Source organism: Vigna unguiculata, chromosome 5, assembly GCF_037176805.1.
Source record: "Vigna unguiculata cultivar grain cowpea cultivar isolate G323 ecotype 2 chromosome 5, ASM3717680v1, whole genome shotgun sequence".
In the NCBI taxonomy this organism is placed as follows: Eukaryota; Viridiplantae; Streptophyta; class Magnoliopsida; order Fabales; family Fabaceae; genus Vigna; species Vigna unguiculata.
In genome coordinates, this window is record NC_140796.1 from 4,994,224 (window position 1) to 5,014,542 (window position 20,319).

General features: G+C 31.3%; 3 protein-coding genes across 4 annotated transcripts; 2 read left to right on the forward strand and 1 right to left on the reverse strand.

The window, feature by feature from the left end:
- Positions 1-409: 409 nt before the first annotated feature.
- Positions 410-3,536, forward strand: FHY1 (Haloacid dehalogenase-like hydrolase (HAD) superfamily protein). Of its 2 annotated transcripts, XM_028071237.2 has the most exons (6): positions 411-802; positions 1,518-1,569; positions 2,504-2,618; positions 2,694-2,764; positions 2,907-2,994; positions 3,291-3,536. In XM_028071237.2, exons 1-6 carry the CDS (start codon positions 491-493, stop codon positions 3,409-3,411), a joined length of 759 nt encoding a protein of 252 aa, XP_027927038.1. In that variant the 5' UTR covers positions 411-490; the 3' UTR covers positions 3,412-3,536. The 2 variants fall into 2 exon arrangements, with proteins under 2 accessions (XP_085529321.1, XP_027927038.1); XM_085673195.1 differs by lacking the exon at positions 2,907-2,994 and having other exon boundaries at positions 410-802.
- Positions 3,537-4,891: 1,355 nt separating this feature from the next.
- CXIP1 (CAX interacting protein 1) lies at positions 4,892-7,441 on the forward strand. The gene is made up of 3 exons (XM_028070493.2): positions 4,892-5,179; positions 5,964-6,233; positions 7,053-7,441. Exons 1-3 carry the CDS (start codon positions 4,975-4,977, stop codon positions 7,106-7,108), a joined length of 531 nt encoding a protein of 176 aa, XP_027926294.1. The 5' UTR covers positions 4,892-4,974; the 3' UTR covers positions 7,109-7,441.
- Positions 7,442-10,913: 3,472 nt separating this feature from the next.
- LOC114186346 (uncharacterized) lies at positions 10,914-17,164 on the reverse strand. The gene is made up of 8 exons (XM_028074415.2): positions 16,395-17,164; positions 15,413-15,504; positions 14,603-15,300; positions 13,849-13,919; positions 13,074-13,163; positions 12,763-12,957; positions 12,141-12,303; positions 10,914-11,576 (listed from the first exon to the last, which is right to left on the reverse strand). Exons 1-8 carry the CDS (start codon positions 16,761-16,763, stop codon positions 11,413-11,415), a joined length of 1,842 nt encoding a protein of 613 aa, XP_027930216.1. The 5' UTR covers positions 16,764-17,164; the 3' UTR covers positions 10,914-11,412.
- Between the last annotated feature and the right edge of the window lie 3,155 nt (positions 17,165-20,319).

Consider the following 20,319-nt stretch of genomic DNA (forward strand, 5'->3'; position numbering starts at 1 on the left):
AATCAATTTAGTCCTTCATCTTTAGAAATGTGTGGATTTAGTCCTTTTAATCAAATTTTATTTAGTTTATTTAAAATTTTAAATGCATTTTATAATAATATTTGAGTTAGCATTTAAACGAAAATGGGTCAAACAATTCAAATACTATCATGAAATATGCTTGAAACGTTAGATAAACTTAACAAAATATGGTTAAAAGGACTAAATCCATATATTTCTAAAAACTAAAGAACTAAATTAATCAAAAATTTCGAAAAAAGACCAATTCCAAATTTTACTGAGAGACAATTAGCCCTATAATAAATATATCGTTCATAACTATTTAAAAGCTGTATAATTGATTTTATGCTGGTCATAACATGAAGACATTAAATTTTAATAAAATATTGAAATAGTTTGTGACTATTTATGGCCAAGAAGAGCAGAGAGAATACTGAAGAGAAGAAAAGAAGTGAAAGCAAAATGCAACGAGTTACAGAGTGATACAAAAATGGTGTTGATGGGAGGAATTGGAGTACCCTCATTCTCTATCTGTTGTTTATTCCAAACAAGACCCACCAGACGTTTGTGTCTCAAATTCAGATTGAAACCTTCATCGTCACATTCAATCACTACCATGGCATTGACCAATAATACCAATGAAAGGAAGCTTCCTGTTCTGCTATTTGATATCATGGACACCCTTGTTCGTGACCCTTTCTACCAAGATGTCCCTGCCTTCTTCGGAATGTCTTTAAAGGAGCTCATAGATATCAAGCACCCCACTGCTTGGATTGAGTTTGAAAAGGGTCTCATTGATGAGGTAAAAAACCCAACTCTGATAATTCATTGCTGCAAAGTATGGACTATGGACCCTGCTTCTTGTTATATGTAAAGGTCTAAGCTTTTGATAGAAATTGAATTGGGATTTGGATTTTTAGTTGAATTGCACAAGGGGTGTTTGATGGGTTTACAAAGCTTTCTGTCATGTGTACGTTTTTTTCATGCGTCGTATGTGCTTATCTTCTCCTCAACATATGTAGCCATGTCTGGGTAAATGGTCATTTTGAATCTTCTAATTGTACAGTATATCATATATGATATATGATTCGAGGGAGGGAAAGGGATGCCAAGGATTTCAATGGAGAGGGACCAGGGAAGTTGAGGTTCCCTTCTGGTTCAAGAGAAAGGCAGACAAAGGGGTTTGCAATACACACTCTAACACACATTTAATGCTTAAATTTTATATTAAACTATAAAATCAGAAGGGATTCGTTAAATTAGACTTGAGATCAAAACAAGCTGGAGTCATGCAATAAATATCAGTCTGAGTAGAGAGTATGTTCAAAGAGTGTATTCGGGAGTATGTTTCTATCTGCAAAAACTCTTAACACTTTTTTCCGTTTTCTTCCAACCGACCACACTGCTTGTACTGCACTTCGTTAATTTCTAATTTACTAGAATTTATTCCTAGAATGGTTTGACAGTGTCTACTTTCAACAACAATTTTCTTATCAATCTATGTCATTATCTTCCAGATGGAGCTGGCAAGAAAATTTTTTAAGGATGGAAGGGATTTTGATCTAGAAGGTGGGTTGGTCTGAGATTTTGTTGCTAATAGACCTTAATCATGTTTCAATTAAGCAGACATAACGTTATATACTGTATATTTCTGTGTCATTTTAATACATTAAAAATCCCTGTTTCTCTCTTTTCTTTGAAAATTAGAACTGGCATATTTTGAACTTTTAGTTAAAGATCAAGCTGATACAGAGGAGTTGACAATTGGCTATGGTTCATCCTTGTGGTCTACTCTGAGTATTATATATACTGAAGAATGTGTTGGCTTTTTTGTTACTTTGCTATAAATGAATATTGTGGTCCTTCGGGAAATTGTGACAGTTAATGCTTATCCTAAAGTGAGGTGGTGACTGAGCAGTTAGTCTACAGAGACAGTATGACTGAGAAAGTTAGAAGAATCTTTATGTGAATTGTCAGTACAAGACATTTTTGTGCTTACATCAATTTCCATGGTGATTTGATTGTCTGTTGGTTGTTCTACCAAAGCCAATATTGGGTTGCTTTAAAGAATACTGCAGATTAGTACGGTTCATATCGTGAACCATAGTTGTTAGGATTAGCATGATTCACGATATGAACCATAGATGTTAGAATAGCATAATTCATTATTCAAATATCATGACATAGGAAGAAATTGATTCATATCATTTGATATTGTGTGATTCTTGATCACTGTTAAAAGTCGCCCATTCTAACGAGTCATCAGTCTTTGTTCTCGATATTAACCAAAGAATAGAAAACTCAAGATACTTAAATTGTTCACTATGGCTAATATTTATAATATATTTCATACCAGTTTTCTTGAACTTTTTAGTTTTGTGACTTAATATATAAATGGTTGTTGTAAGCCTCGCTTGTTCTGTATGATTTTACTTTCTAGCAGAGATTGGTGTAATCTTTGGATGCGAACATTGACTTGCATGTGTTTCTAATTTTCTGTCAGGCCTAAAAACTTGTATGAGAAGTGGATATTCGTACATAGAAGGCATCGAACCGTTGCTTCTTTCATTAAAGAAAAACAACTATGAGATGCATGCTTTTACAAACTATCCTATATGGTAATGCATTTGCTTTTTCTATTATGATCTGTGTTTTTGTGTTCATTGCATATTACTGAATGTTTTGTACTGTAGGTACCAGTTGATTGAAGACAAGTTAGAACTATCAAAATATTTATCCTGGACATTTTGTTCATGCACATTTGGTATACATTCATAATCTTTTTCATTCAGTAATTTCTAGATTCTAGTGGAACAAAACAAAGTCTTGATTCTACTTTTTCATATTTCACTTTGTTGTTCGTTATTAAAGCATGCATTCAAACTATGCTTCATTATGTGTTTCAGGAAAGAGGAAGCCTGATACTGAATTCTATAACGAAGTTGTGAGGCATCTTAATGTTGATCCAACAAATTGTATTTTTGTAGATGACAGGTTCTCACTCTCTTTATACACTGCATCACTCATCAAAATCAAACCACAGTATCTATCTGGTGATAGACCATTTTAAAATGTAATTAAAATATGAGAGTAAAAATAGTTTTTTTAAGCACAGTAAAACCATATTTAAACATTTTTATTTGAGTCTTAAGAAGAGAGTGCACTCTTCCATAATTGATCTGTTCTTCTGTGACAAATTCACAAAGTTGAATTTGTTTGAATTGGCTAATCGGAAAACTCTTGAAGTGATTATTTTAAATTATGCATGATTTTTATGATTTTTGTCTTAGGCAAACAAATGTGGAGGCTGCAACTGAAGTTGGCATCAGAGGTCTACATTTCAAGAATGTCAATTTACTATGTGAAAAACTGTCATTGATGGGAATTGACATTTCAACAGATGAAGAATGATAGTTTTTTTTTTTTTTTTTTCTTTTTCAGTTTCTTGACTACAATTTAATTTTTAGATTTATCGTATTAGATGCAAGTGGAAACAAATAGTTATAAATAACAAACCTCCTACCAATTTTTTTTCAGTGTGATTGTTTTGAATCGGTGTTTTTGTTTTCTAAAATCACTGTCAATCTCAACAGTGTTTGTTCATCATAAGAACAAATTGAATGACTTCAAAGCAGAAAGTATGTGTAGTATTTATAGGACTCTCAAATTTGTGACATGTTGTAGATAAAATCACATATTCCGACAAAAGCATCCCTCTTTATAAACATTATAAGGGATCATTAAATATTTCTCAGTTTTCATAAAGATCAATTCCTTCTATAATGTTTGTCTTGATAATAATTGGAGGCTCTTTCTTCCTTATAAACAATATCCATACAACTTAAATTATGTTCTACTTCCAAACTTTACGATTGTTATCCTGCCATTCAAATATATCATATTAATATAAAATATTAGAAATTATACCGATAAAAAAAATGTATACAATCATAATTATAATTTGATATTAAAATAAATATCATATTTTAAGAATATAAACATGCGCTTATAACAATTATATAAATAATATCATAAATTGCACATGATTATTTATATAGTTTTTACTATTAAGATTTTGAATGGAATTTTAATAATTTAAACTTTTAAGTCTCCTTCTTACATAAGAATGTTTTCATTCTCTCAAAATTTTACTTATTTAATATTTTTAATTTGATTACATTCGAATAAAAGTAAGAATATACTATTTGAAACATTTTTTCAACTTTTAGTACGTGACCTAAAATTAACACGTCATTCTCAATTCATTTTTAAGTTATTTACACGAATATTTTATACCATTTTAAATTTTCTTTTACTTTAATATACATTCGAAGAAAAACTACATGATTTAATTATGTGCATTTTTATATATTAAAACTTTTCTCAAACTCTTTTATCTTTAGTTTATATTTCAATTTGAAATACCCCAGAATAACTGTCCCTAATAACTATTTCGATGTTATTTCATTTGAGTGTTTCCTTTAGCTTTTCAACAAGCAACACTACAATCATATTTAGAAGCCAAAATTTTTGTGATAAAGCAATGTATCATATTAACAACGCGCAATAGTTTCATGGCCATAAGAAACCATTTTGTAGTTTAATTTTTATGTAAGGATGGTATAATATAATATTTTATACAGAAACAACTAAAAATATAATAAACATTTGGTAAAACAATTGTTATGATTAACCGTTTTAATAGATAATTATGTAACATATTCAAAAGAAAATTTGTATCATTTACAATAATCTAAATCGAAAATCTAATTTGCATAGTTATAGTTATTGTTGTTGAACAAACTATTTTTTCACAACCAAAATCCAACCCAAAATTCTCTATTGCATTGATAAAACCATAATTTATGAGTTTGTTGTTTCTAATTATTGTATTATATTATTGAAAATATAGAATTGTGGTAGAGCAGAGTGTTGTGGGTGAATTGCGATTTGTGTTTGGAAGGAGAAGCAAACATGTCTTACTGTGCTAAGCCTTTGACGTTGCAACTGCAGTTGCATTCAAGAACATCATCGTCATCGTTCCAATCCCATGTTGGAGGAGTTACAGTAACAACCTCAACACTGTCTCTTCGGCCCTCTCCTCCTCTTGTTTTAACCCACAACGTCCATTTCCAACCCAAAATCAAACGCGCTTCCACAACCATTCGATGCGCCTCTGGTACTTCTACTCCTCTTCCCTTTCATGGGTTTTCGTTTAAACGCGCTAAAGTTTCAATCTTTAATGTTCCCATATGAATTGCTAGCTTCAACTTTTCACAATTCACGGTAATCACCCTTTGGGAATAGCTCCAATTCAATGATTTAGGGATAGTAAAGATGATGAAATATGTACCCTATATCAATTATTTTGGGGATGTGTAATTGCTTCACAATTTTATTTTATTTTATATTTTTTTCCTATCGGAATTGGGGTTTTATCTCATTAATTTGTTCACTAAAAGTTTGGACCTTATGCATACTAAATGTGGGGATGCTCCATTTCTGATTGGAGAACAGGGAAACCTTTAGGTTTGTTTGATTTCTATTTTCGGAAACTACTTTTAGTTTTCAAAATGCAACTAGGTTGTATAGACAGCTGGTGCTGGGTGGTACAAGAGACATATATGAGTGTGGAATTGAGGGAGAGGTTGGACAAGATGAAAACAGAAGAAGAACAATGAGAAAACAACTTACAATTGCTTTCTTATGTTTTTTTTTTTTTTGGTTTTGAAACGCTTGTTTTGGAAACTATTTTCGAAAAACGTAATCAACTACGGATCAGAAATTGATTGTTGGATAAGTGAATGGTGTGAAATTGTTTCAAAACAATTTTAAGACTAAAAGTGAAAAATGAATCGAACTGACTCTTTAGAACTGTGTTTAGCTTTTGTATCCTTGTTTTAACGATTTCAGAAGCTTGAATTATATTATAAGTTATAACTTCGGGTTTCGGTTTGTTTCAGCGTTGACTCCTCAATTGAAGTCTACCTTGGATACAGTTATTGGTTCAAATAAAGTAGTCCTGTTTATGAAGGGAACTAAGGACTTTCCACAGTGTGGGTTTTCAAACACAGTGGTGCAAATATTGAAGTCTCTAAATGTGCCTTTTGAAACCATAGACGTGCTTGAAAATGAAATGTTACGCCTAGGACTGAAGGAGTACTCCAGTTGGCCTACCTTTCCTCAACTGTACATAGAAGGAGAGTTTTTTGGTGGCTGTGATATCACTGTTGGTATGTAATATGTGACTTAAGTTTTCAGTTTAACAGTTAATTGTCCTCATCATTGTCTGCTACCACAATGGCCTCATCATTACCTTGTTTTTCTGATGCTTCTTAAAGGAAGCATGCAGACCAGTTGCTTCTAGTAATTGGCATCTTAAAGTTGATGGAGATGTTGTTGCATACAACATAGATGCAGTTCCTTAGATGTTTTTGGTGATTTCTCCAATCAAGATTGAAGTTTCACCTCTTACATAATAAAGGTTTACCAAAGATAAAACTCCCATTCTAATGGAAGAACAACGGGAAATTGCATCTTAGTTTTTTCCAAGTATCAGCCTACACTACAACTTTGGAGATTGAAAACTCACTTGCTTGAACTTGAAAGGAAATCGAATCATATTAAGTGACTGGTTTAAGTGAAAAATTACAAATGCCAAAGCTGAACAGATTGATTTATTTGTGGAACATGATGATAAAAGTTGTATTATACCGTGACAAAGACATTGTTTTATAATCAGCTATTGCCAAATTGATTCCTACAAATTGTTGGAGTACACTGCACATGAGTCTTTATTTGTTGCATGCTTTATTAACCATATACATATCTTGGTTCCTTGCAATCGATTATAATAGTTGAAAGAAACATAAGTTGTTGCTTTCGAACAGGTCCTCCAGTTTTCATCTGTTTATCCTGCTGTTATAATTGACTGCTTAAGAATCAGTTTTTAGCTTTATCTTTTTCACTCTAAATCAAACCATATTGTTACATCATCGGTAGATTTCTAGGAAATACTTGCCCTTTTCTCACTTTTTCTTGTATGGCTGCAGAGGCATATAAGAACGGGGAATTGCAGGAGTTGTTGGAGAAGGCAATGTTATCCTGAAGCCATGGAAGGAATGAGAGGACTTTCCAAGTTTTTAATCTTCCCTAAGTTCTACAGTGGCTCAGTGATAATGGACCAAGTAAATTGTCCAATGTTTTCTCGTGTCCACAAATGTCTATTATGATTACTGCAACACAAATCTTGGCATTTGAGTATAAAGCAGATAAGTCAAATGATGATATCTCATTAAATAGACTATTTATTGTATTACTAGTTGCTACTGCAAATCCATTGAATAAACTATTTGAAACTGGCATGTTTCTGCTACCTGTCATATCTTGTAAACATCTTATTTTTGAATTAGTTTAATAATGATGGAAGTACCTTGCTCTAGATTGTGCCACTACAACATGTAAAATCCAAATAAATAGAACTGAACTTTTGAATTGGTTGACTTACCATTATTTCTGCTTAACATCTTTGCAGCTAAAACGCTGTTATTTTCCAAATGGATCTGTCAACTAGAGGTGTTTATTCTAACTGTTGGAATGAGTTAACCTGTGTTTTCACTTGGTTCAAGTTTTGATAAACCAATTTTGCAAATCATAGTATGACATGAAAATATTTGTATTAAGTTTGGATAAATTCAACCTGTTGATCAAATATTAATCTTAACATATTTTATCAGGTCTAATTATTTAGATCAGAGTCTGTTTAAATCCCTCAGAACAGGGTTGATGGGGTGGATCATGAACAACATGAAGGAACTAATTTCTTTTTCTTTTTTTTTTTGTTGAAAATGATGCAAAACACTTAGTAATTATAGAAGAATATATTTTATATATTCTAATATATATGTTTTTTTTTAATTTCTTAACCTTGTGTCACGCATTAGTATTTGCTTTTCCAAACATGTGAACTGAGGATGCATTGTCACTCGTTAAAATGCACCACAATGAAGACATGTTTCTAGGCTTTCATCATTTATTTATGATAATGTAAGGGGAAACTATAAACCTCAAATGAAGCAACATGCTTCTAAAAGTCATGTTCCATTTGGAAGCTAATGCTAACAACATTGGAGTTATCTTAGGTCACCAAAAGATTAAATAGAATAATGCTTGAAAAAAAAAACTGTATGTTATTGAAATTAACGTTGTTATCACTCGATGTAATTTTGATTCTTTGTTGGCCTACAAACAGCTGTGTCTATCTGTCCCTTCTCGTCAATAAATGGAACATTCTTTTTAGATGCCATAGCTTGTATCTATGGATACCAAAACAACAGAATGTCATGAATATGGAAAATAACACTCGTGAAGAACCCTGTAGGACCATTATTTTACTCATGTTCAAAGTGTTTGCCATTAAGTTATTATTTAATTAATATTAATTTGAATTCAAATTGTTATTTTGAATTGATATAGTAGCAACAATTTCTCTGGTGTAAGTACTTTCATTCGAAACAACTCCTCTGTACTACTATTTCTACACTATATATACGTTTTTTGGTATCAATGGAATATATTCTGAATCATATTTTCTATACTTCTAATGGGTGAAAATCCATTTTAAACTCAAATATTCTCATATATCTACAGAATCTATGACTATTTGTTAAACTATAAAAATTAAGAAAGACAAGTAAAGCAAAACTATAATAATGATTAGAAAACATATATTTATGCTAAAACTAAATCCTCCGACTTTAGAACATGAATTCTGAAAAATCTTTTAGTTTGTAAATTAATTTTAAATATAAAAGACTAATTTTAAATATAAGACAGAGATGAAGGACGTCACAATCTAGCAGATTGATAAGTCTAGTTAAGATTCGCCACAAAGATGTTAATCTTTGATAAGAACCAGAGGCCTAAGCCAAGAACAAAGAGAACCCTCTCTTTAATGAAATCAAATTCAATATATGACTAAAAAGTTCCTACATCAGTTTTTAGTACCTTTATTTATCACTCCTTATTATAATCTTCTTCCACATCTTATCTCTTCGAGGTATGTGGTTCCCGAACTCCTCTCGTCTTTGGCCTTGTCTTGGCCTAAAATCATGCTCCTCCTCATCATTATCCCTCCTAAGCATGTGGTTCCCAAATGCCTCACATCTTTGGCCTCGCCGTGGCCTAAAAACATGTGTCGCTTCATCATTATGAGAAGAATGGTCTTAATCATCATGTCTCCTTCTTCTTCTCTCCACTCCCTCTAATCTCACGCTCACATCTTCATTAAACTTTTGGATCGAACTGTTGTTGATTGTGTTGTTGCATTTGATTCATTTGTAATGTGAGCTTATCAAGTGCAACCATGAGTGTCGCAGTCTTAGGTGAGACAGGATAACTATTCTGGGAAGAAGTCATGTCCTGCAAGAAAATGTTAGCAATAAAAATTATATATTTTTTTATTATTTTTTTTTTTGACCTCACCACTTTAATAAGTGTTTCACTCAATTTTTCACTCGTGTATCACACATATAGGCTTTTTCTTGAATGTACTCTCTTGCCTTTTACCACTCAAATTCCCTTTAGTGCTTGACAAAGAACTCTAGTAGCTTAAGGAAAGAGTGAACAAACAATGTGAAGAAAGTTGCGAGATCTAAATCTTGACTTAAGAGGACAAAGAAGGTTCAAAACACTAGACAAAACTTCAAGGAATTGTAAAGACACAAAACAAGAAAATTAAAATTAGAAAATAATAGGACTACCAAAGAGATTTAAATGAGACAACACGGAGACTCTAAGAGAAAGACTGATTACAAGTAAATATCAAGAAATCAGAAATAAAATTGCAATAAAAGTTGTGTTGAACTCACCCTTTTTTTTGTTTTGGATCCTTTTTTTTCTACTTTTTTTTTCCAATATATATTTGTTTCCTTTTGACTTGATCCACAATATTTTTTTTTATTTATATATTTTTTTTTGCAGTTCAACACAAAAACAAATTAAACAGTTGATCCTTCAAACCCTCATACTCATGTAAATCAAAGTAAGGGCATTGGCAAATCCCAAACCAATAACAAATAATTTCCACGAAGCAAATATAGAAATACACAATGTAAATAAAGAACAAAAAAGAAAAAAAAAATTCAACCAAATTAGAAACAATCTTAGGGATTTTACTCCTTACAAAGGAAACAAACAAAATTTAAAACAAAACACAAAACAAGCAGACATTAAAAATTGTAATTTTTTTTTGGTTTCATATGACAGAAAAATAACATAGAAGAGGAAATTCAAACCAAAACCGTGCTCTAGATACCAGATGATACGATCCTATCCAGGAAAGAGTATGATCGTTTCTGAATTTGAATCCTCAAGAGACACGACACGAATAAATCAATGACGAACGCGGAATAAAACAGAGATGGAAGACGCCACAATCGAGCAGATTGATAAGTCCAGTGAAGATTTGTCACAAAGATGTTAATCTTTGATAAGAACCAGAGGCCTAAGCCAAGAACAAAGAGAACCCTCTCTTTAATGAAATCAAATTCAATATATGACTAAAAAGTTCCTACATCAGTTTTTATTACCTTTATTTATAGGTACATAAGTTTAAGCAAACCTGCAAACCCTACAAGAAGACCCAAGCCCAAAACATAAAAGTATAAACTAATTATAAAAGAAAGCTCAAAACCCAAAAACATAAAACATAACTAATTTCTAAAAGAAAACCCAAAAGTTCATTTCAAGTTCTTCTTATATGGAATCTTGGGATAGTCCTTTATCACTAATTCTTTTGGAAATGTAAAATCATTGAAATGAATTTTGCCTGCAAAAATTTTCTACATACATGACCAGAAATTTAACTCATAACGTACTTAAAAAACTCAGCTATCTACCACTTGCATTGGAGCTTGTTGGTCGAGGAATTGTTATCTCTGTTGAAGTTATTGAATGTACCATAACACGAAAAATGAAATCCGTGAAATACGCCAAGAATTGCCATGTTCTGAAGGACTCTCACAACAATAATGACTGTAAGAACGAGTTCCATGCTACTCTACTGTGTACAAAACAAATCAATGGCTGTACAAGGTTATGTCAAATGAATATTGACACGGAAAATAACTTAGCATTAAAGAATCAGAAGAACCCCTTTTCTCACACAAAGGTGGATCACAATCCATAGTCCACACTTAGCAGCTTTAAACGTAGGAAGGAATATCTGGCCAGGAATTGCAGAATTGCAGCACATTTTTCCATTTGTATTTTGCAAAGATTTCTCAATCTTTACTCCCATTTGGTCAGTTTTCAATCAAGAACCAACTTCCGTTGTAGAACATCCATGCTTGTAAAAATCGAAGAACTATCTGACCAACACGCACTGATAAATACTCTTGTTTACAAAGATACTCAAGTTTCCTCGTTATTTACTGCAGAAGTGTGGCTGGATGAAGAAGAACTGAGAAGAGATTGTGTAGCTAATAATTTGTCCCTTAGCATGACATTATACTCGTATAAATTTTTTAGATTCTTCTGAATATCGGTCAAGTCCATTTCAGAGCCATCCTTAAATTCTGCATACATTTGCAAACAAGTTAATGCACGAGGTAGCAAAAGCACTAACATTTTTCAAAACTCAGAAAATGAAGTTGTTCACTTAGATCATTAAGTAGCAGTTCAAACGGTAGAAACAAGCTTCATAAAATAACAGATGGTAATAGAGACTGAAAGGATATAAAGCAGCTGAACTATTTGTATATAAAATTGTAACACATAAATGTTGAATTTATGTTAAGGATTGAAATAGGTCTACACGTAAGTAATCCATAATATAATAATAATATAACTATTTTAATGTAGTGCTCCATGCATTTGTTTGTTACAACTGCGGAGACTGTGTCTACACGCTACACATGATCTTAAAAGAGGAGCAAAACCGAAGTCATCGTCACTTTAGCAGCAGAAAACCATGGAAGACATTGATGATGGTGAGAGAACGGAGCATAGACTAGGTTTCAATTTTTTAAACTTAGTGAAGTAGCAATCAACAAAAATATATCACCAAGTCTTGAGGTTGAGAATTAGTGATATATCACCAAATAATTAGTAAGCTGCTATGAAATCAAATTAACTTGTACCTAGTGAAGGTGGAGGAGGAATGAAGTTGCCATCAATAATAGAAGATTCTTGAGGTTGAGATTGCGGGGGATCCTTGCATGGACCAACATCCTGCTGCTTTTCCATATTTTCAGAATGCAGTTTTGAATCGTTTATGGATTCATGCGGTTTGCAGGTCACTGACTGCAATACAAAACATTGAAATATGAAAATTATAGATTGATCAGGTTCAGCCACTTAGTATAAAAACTAGATAAAAGCCAACCATGTTAACTACATATCTTTGACTACATATAGCATACATCAATGACATGTGAAATGAGAGGATTCTTTCTTTCCATGAGCTGAGATGATAGTAGCAACATATTTTGACAATTGGATACTACTGAAAACTATATTAGTATGAATCTAAAACATAATTCATGAGACCTTAATAAAAATCTTGATTACTAAACAATGGCAATGGGAAAGATTCATTCTTGTCTCATGGTAACCACTCCTTACATATGTTTACATATGTTACGTTCCCCCACATAAATTTCCAGTGACATCAATAATAACTAGCATTAAAACACCAAAACAACAGAAAGGAAGATCAAGTTTAGAAATAAAGTGCACTGATGTGCAATGTAAAAGCTTTACCTTGTTTGAAGGTAAACTAGGTTTCTTGTACAAACTTATAGAATCTCTTCTGCTTTTCAGCCTTCGTTTATTTGATGAGCCACTACCACGAACTGAATGCAACATACATCCACCACAATCTGTTTCCTTTCTGGTGCTATTATACTTGTCCTCCAGTGCAGTACAGCCAAATGTGTAGATCACATATTTTCTCAGCTGATTAAAAGAAAAAATATCAGTACTACAACCCAAGAGCTAAGATGGATAAAATTTAGCAAAAGGAAAATAATTTTAAATATGCAAGATGTTTGAACAACTTGAAAAGAAATTACTTTGTCCCAATGCTCTTGAGCCTTGCGCCGATTTCTGATTCTCCTCAAAATGCTGTCTTCATTTCTGAGCTTCTTTATCCTATACTCACACTAATTCAATAGAAGGTTAGAAAATATGGAATGTAAGTACGAAGAAGCTACGATGTAATCACGCTACAAGCAGTGAAAATCCACAACAATCAAATATCAGGGAAGCGCTGTTAGAAAAACATATAGAATGTTCATAGGCTTCGAGAAAATAATAACTTGAATTGTAAAAAGTAAACCTTCCAAAGGAATAATAAAATAGAATAATCGTTCTCCAATGCTTTATCATTCAACAAACTAAGTTTATTTGGCTTTTCAATTTATTTAATGAGAATTGACGAAAAAGAAGCAGGAAAAAATTGACTTATTGGTAAGACAGAATCCCACCAATTCAGGCATTTATTGCACAGTTCAAAGTTATTTGCAATTCATCGCACAATAAGAAGCACTATCTAGCTGAATTGCATTGAAATGTGCAATTTTGACTACCATACACACCCAATGAATTAGAAATCAGACACTAATGTATGTTAAAAACAAAAACTGCTATTCACAAAGCCTAATAAGTGGCAGCAACTATAACCAACTATGGTAGTTTCAAATGCCAGTGTTATGTTGTTGAATGCATAATTTAATGTCACAGCCTGGATCTACATTATAAAATATCAAGTCCTAAATGTACAGCATAAAGTTTGAAATACAAAGGAATCATAACCGAATAATATCAAGAAAGGAATAAGAAGTAAACCTGTATTAACAGGTAGAAAAAGATGCCTATGCTAATACAATACAAGCCACCAAGGTCTGCAAGGAAGCTCACTGCACACGAAAGCAAAAAAGAATGGAATTATAAATAATGTGAATCAACAGCAGTTATTGCCGCAAACAGGTTAGCAAAGATATTTTTTTCTAAGATCTCATATCGGATGGTATATGATCAAAGTACTTCTTGTAATGACATTGGTTGATTTAGGCTGCTCAATCCATTATCGATTCTAATAGTCTCCAAAATACTTAATTCATGACACAGTTTTTTGAACAACAATGCAGCATATTAATTATTTCCAAGTAACCTACTCTTTTTTATCTACAAATCTTGATTAGGCCTAAACCAGCACAGAGCACAGAGCACAGAGCTTATTAGTTTGAGAAGTTGACAATTTGATGATTCAGATTGCAGATATAGTTATTCTTGTTTTAGAATTGAGATTTCAAATTGAAGGAATTAACCATTCAAGGATACGGTGGTTAAACTTGACAGTATAGCAGCTGATAGTATCGAGTTTGTGAATTAGAGAAGTTAGAACCTCACAGCAAATCAGATGATGACACTAAGGAATGGAAGAAAGTATCTAACAATGAAGAAACACCAATGTTACATAAAAAAAAAAGATGTGCAATTTGGGCACTGTATAGAGGATGAGAAGAAAGGAAGCCAAAAACTAAATAGAATAATTGCAGAGACATAGCTTGTATATACAGCAAGCACAAAAGACACTTACCAGGACCCAAAATATTCTCTCTATCGATTTCCACAACATAATCAGAGAGGAAATTGATGAACAATGTAGTGTTGATCAGTCCATCAGCAGAATTTTCAAGGGATACTCGAAGCTCATTTGTATTACGTGAAACTGAACCTGGGAGGAACTCATGAAATAAAGGCTGTATGAGCTTTAGCTCATGTAAATTATGGTATATTCGAGGGAACAAATTGAATTTCAAAATATTTGATATGTTCCCTCTGAATGTAACCGGGCTATCATTAAAATCACTTCCATTCTTTAGCGTTCCACTAACAAAACTCGTATGTTTCTTAGCAATATCAATTGAAGTGAGTTTGAACTCAAAACCAACAGCAGCTGCAGGATTATTGGGGAGATCAACAAACTGCCATGAAATATACATACGATCATGGTGGACCTTGCAGTTTATACACTTGAAGACAACGGTCGGTCCTGTGCTTGAGTTGTAACAAGTGTAGTTTGCTAAACTAGACAGAGAAACGACTCTTTCATCAATAGAGCCAGGATTCCCAGTAACTAAATTTCCCAGATTCCGTAGATTTGCACAACTCATACTAGACACAGTTGTTATATTGAACTCCATATCATTGATAAAAGAGGCTAACTCTGGTCCATTTGTTGCTCTTACATTGTGCACTTCAATTGATCTCTTTGATATGATCTGGTACAACAACCTGATAGAAGACTAAGTCAAAATGGATACATAACAAAACAAAACAAGGTGAAAATAATAGATTTTCAGTAAGATAACCACAGAATATGGCGAAGTAAGCAATGGAGACTTACGCAGCAAATAATCCAATAAATAGTATCCAACTTGCTATGGAGAAAGCTCCACCAAGTTCTGTTTTGCGTTTGGTGACCACTTTCTGATCATCCTACATGAAGAAAACAGTACCCCATAAAGCATTTTTCATACACAAAGTTAACAGCAATATGCCTATTATTTTGTGTCCCATTGATGAGTAGAATAAAATAGTGTCAAAAGGATAATAACTCATGGCACAAGGACAACATATAACAGTCAGATCAAAGCTTGCCTATGCTGCAATGCTCATTCTTCAGTAACAGCTGAAGCAATCTTTACTGCTGAACCAAAAGTGTTAGCTATACACATGAACCATAAAGAATTTTTTTTTTTTTTGTCATGCCAGCAACTAAGAAGAAAACGTGAATCCAACAAAAAGAAACGAAAAAAACAAAAGAAAAAAAAAATTGAAAATACTGAAGGTGCCCTTTTCAGGCTGTTCTTCTATCAGACTTACAAATTAACAACATTAGTAAGCAAAATAATAAACATTGGTATTATATGATTAATAAAAATCAACATTAGAGCAATTTTGGTTTCCATACTTATAATGAGCTATTTTAGTCTCTATTTTGCTCAATGCTAAGATTAGGCCCTTCGTTAGTTTTACATCCAAAATGTGTTATTTTATTAGAATTTTGCATTATTTTTCAAAAAATATTCTAACAAGTGGAATTTTTTTAATGACATTGATCAGTAACACATCAGCCTGTCGATTGAGTAAGAGATTATTAATATCAATAAATCCCTTAAGATTGAGTATCCAATCTTAACAAATTCCTTAAACTATTTCACCAAAACAAAACTCTAAATTCTAACAACAATGTCATAAATATCTGAACAGCTGCATTTTAATTTTATCCTCAAAGTTATGAATGAAATTGGATTGCAAGCCAAACCACAACCACAATTCACAAAACCAGAGAACAAAAGAACGGAAGAAAACAAACAAAAACTAACCAGCCAGTGTCTGGTGGCAAAGCAAATATCCATCCTACTGATCCACCACCTGATCTTGAACCAAACATTCCTTCCATCACCAAGCTTCGTGAACCTCAGAAACAAGCAGAAAACAAGCCACGAGAGGAGCATCACGAGCGTGGCTTCCAAGAACACAGCCTGCGACTGCGTGAACTTCTTGATGGTGTCGAAAGCGAAGAGCGTCTCGGGCAAGCTGAGCGCGTAGTAATCGACGCCGGTGTCGGTGGCGATGGTGGAGTTCCCCTCGAAGAGCACGCATGTGTTATTCACACGCTGGAGCACGTGGCCGGGGGCGCACGCGCAGAGGGTGGTGTTATAGGTGATGGAGTTCGCGGGGCACGACGCCATTGGAGCTGAAGAATCCCAGATCAACCGATGACAAAGCTTTATTCTTTACTCGATTCCGCGAGTGACCCAGTAGAGGAAAATGCGAAAAGAGTTCAGCTTTTAGGAGAATTAGCGTGTAGAGAGAGGAAACGTGAAATGGGTCGGATCCTGTTTCATGGTTGAATTGCGACGGTGAAGAACAGAGTGGAAAGATGAGACAGGATGTAACAGAGGAAAACAGAATAGAAAAACAGAGGAACAGAGTTAAAGAAATAAAACAATATGTTTTTTTGGCCTTGGTTTCTTCCAGATGAAGCAGTGTATGGTATGTGTTTTGGTGTGACAGAGAAGAAAAGAATTTATTATTGTGGTGTTTGCTTTTAAGCTGGTTTTTGTTTTGTGGATAAATATTGGTTTTGTTGTTGTTCGTGGAGTGGTGAAGATTATGTGTGTGCTTTGTGTTGGTTTGTGGACTTTCTTTGGAATGAGTTGAATTGAATTTATGTTTACATCAATAAAAATTAAATGAAACGAGGTCGAATTAATGTTATGAACCAGGAAAATTGAATGTTTGGTAGAGTGAAAATTTGTTTGAAATGGAAGAAAACAGTGAGTATTTGTTGGTATGAGTTGAAAACTTTTTGTTCTCTTTCACTAAAAAGTGAAAAAAAATATTACATTAATATGTTTCTTGCATCCAACTAAATCATATATGTGGTTAGAAAAGAAAATTTATCGAATATTGATTTTATTTAGTTCGAAGGAAACAACAAATGCTTATAGATAAAAATAAATAAAAGTTAAAATTTGGGTATGAGAAAGAAGAAAGGTGGATTCTATAAAATTCTATGTCCTTCCAAGAAAAAATATTATTTTAGAATCAAATTTCAAATGGAATATTAATTTTATCGTTGACTACAGAGATGTGGAATTTCTAAAAATTTTATGGAAATAAAAAATCATATTCATGGTGATTAAAAAATAAATACAACATTTTATATTTCATTTTTTTTAAGTGGGAAAATTGCAACTTAAATAATTAATGGAATAAATAACTATTAATTAAAAAATTCAGTATTTAGAATTGCAGTTTAATTAAATTTTTTCATATATGTCTTTTATTTTATTACCGTTATTTTTAATTAATAATTGTGAGTATATTTTATTTTCTAGAATGTACTTGTAAAATAAAAATTTTCATAGGAGTACTTCTTTTACTATGACATACAAAAATTCAACATGATTCCATTTTTGTTTTACAAAAGTTTGTTTCAACTTTTGAAGAGCTTTTAACATTATTTTCTCTTAAGAATTGAAGCTTTTAAGTGCTATAAAGCTTTATTAGGTTGAGTATGGAGATAAAGATCTAGTTTTTTTTAATTGAAGGGTATAGTTAAAAGTATAACATAGTATTAGAGAAAATGAGAACAAACTCTAATATGCGTTATTTTGATTGACATATTTGAAATAAAAAGCTTAAAAATCATATGATTGTGATATTTGATAAACAATTAAAGCATGGAAAATTAAAATAGGGAAATTAAAACATAAAAAAAAAAACAAATTAAGCCTTAAAATAAACATTTAATTTTTGTCTCGTTTACTAAAAAGTAGTCAATGTTTGTTTACTTGTTCCGTAGCACACGTTTCTCCAATGTAATAAATATACGAACGTTGTAGCTACGTGTTTATTACAAGCTATGTGCTACCATTTATAAATTTATAAACTATAGAATAGTGATGTGTGCATAAGAATTGAAATCAAAATGCAACACTATACTATGATAAAGATTTATGTCATCCATGCAAATTTAGTTTCATAATAAAATAACTTAGTTATGGTTTGTGATCCATATAGTTCAAAGATTTTGTCAATAAACAAATTTAAGGTTAACCCATAAATGTTAGAAAATCTTTAATATATACGAATTTAGGAATATAGATACTTATTTAATAGTTTACTAGTAGGATATGTTATATTATTACAAAAATAAATGTTATGAATGCGATATATTTATATAAAAATTTGATTAATATTTTTATTGGAGTAGTTCAACTCGATTACTTTATTTTGTTTCTAATATAAAGTCTTAGTTAAAGATAAATATTTGTCCTTACAACTTATTGGTAAATTTCAAACGTTTTAACTTTATATGGGTAAAATTTAAAAAAAAAATCATGTGGGTTATTTTAGCAATTATAAAAGGTTTTACTTATTGTAAGTGAATGCATATCTAGACTGGGGAACATTTAATTTTTTTCTCATATGCAAGAAGCACCTAATGAGAATATTTACGAGTTTTCTAAAAATGGAAGACCAATACATTTTTTATTTTATATTTGATAATTTAATAAGAGCGAAATTATATTTTTTATTCAAAATTTAATTAAACGGGAAATGATATTATAAAATTTCAATTAATAAAAAGATCATTTTCCAAAAAAACACGTTTTTTAAATTTAATATTTGTCTCTTCTTTTTTACATGATTTTTAAGGTATTTTTACAATATATAAATACGATAATTTCTAATGTTTTTAATAAAATAGTTGTATAAATTTTATTCTATCTTACTATATCTTTATCTCACATAATAAATACAAATGAAATTACTTATTCCGTTCCTTTGTTACTTTTAAGGTTTTTTCTACTCAAGGAAAATATATAGTTTTTCTATTTTTATTACCATGTTAATGTTAAGTAACTTGTTTATTATATCTCTATCAATTTTGCTGTTTCTATGTACATTTATATGTCATTACTTTTTTCTCTTTGTTAGCATAACTAGTTTTTCTCTCTCTATATATTAAAATAAATTAAATATATAATTAGAAAAAGGTAATATTATCTTGAAATTTAAAGTTACATTTTTATTGAAAAAATTGATAATTAAAAAAGAGAATAAATATTAGAAGACATGTAATAATATTTTTGATAGAAGAGTAATTAATGTGATATTAAATTTTATAGATAACAAATAACTAGAAATAAAATTTCTTAAAAAAATCATACAAATAAAATTAAATGTAAAAAAAAAACAATAAATTTTTTTTTTTGTTTTGTCAATTTGAAATTCCGAAAACTAAAAATCCCCTATGTCCTAAACTCCCTAAGTTTTAGTTTGACAAGAAAAGGAGCAAGCCATAAGCAATTGTCAAATATCATTTAAGGATATTAGATACAATTTAATGATCAGGAATTACAAAGTCTAAATGGGTTTATTCCATTAATGCAACTGTTATGTATATAATTTATCTTTGTTTTTATTATCATATATAAATTTTGTCTATCATCCCTTGAGAAAAGAATATATTCGAATTAATTAAATGTTTTTTAAAAAATTAAAATTTTAGCAAATGAAACAAAATATAATTAAGGATCTATTGTTAGAAGATCACATTTTCTAATATTAAATATAAAAAGAATTTATAATTATATAAATTTTAAAATGTAATAACAAATAATGTCAAATAATTATAAAAAAGAATAAATAAATACACATAATTAAGTTTTTATAAAAGTTACAATACAGTCTCTCACATATTACTCTACTTTTAAAATCACATAATTTTCTCAC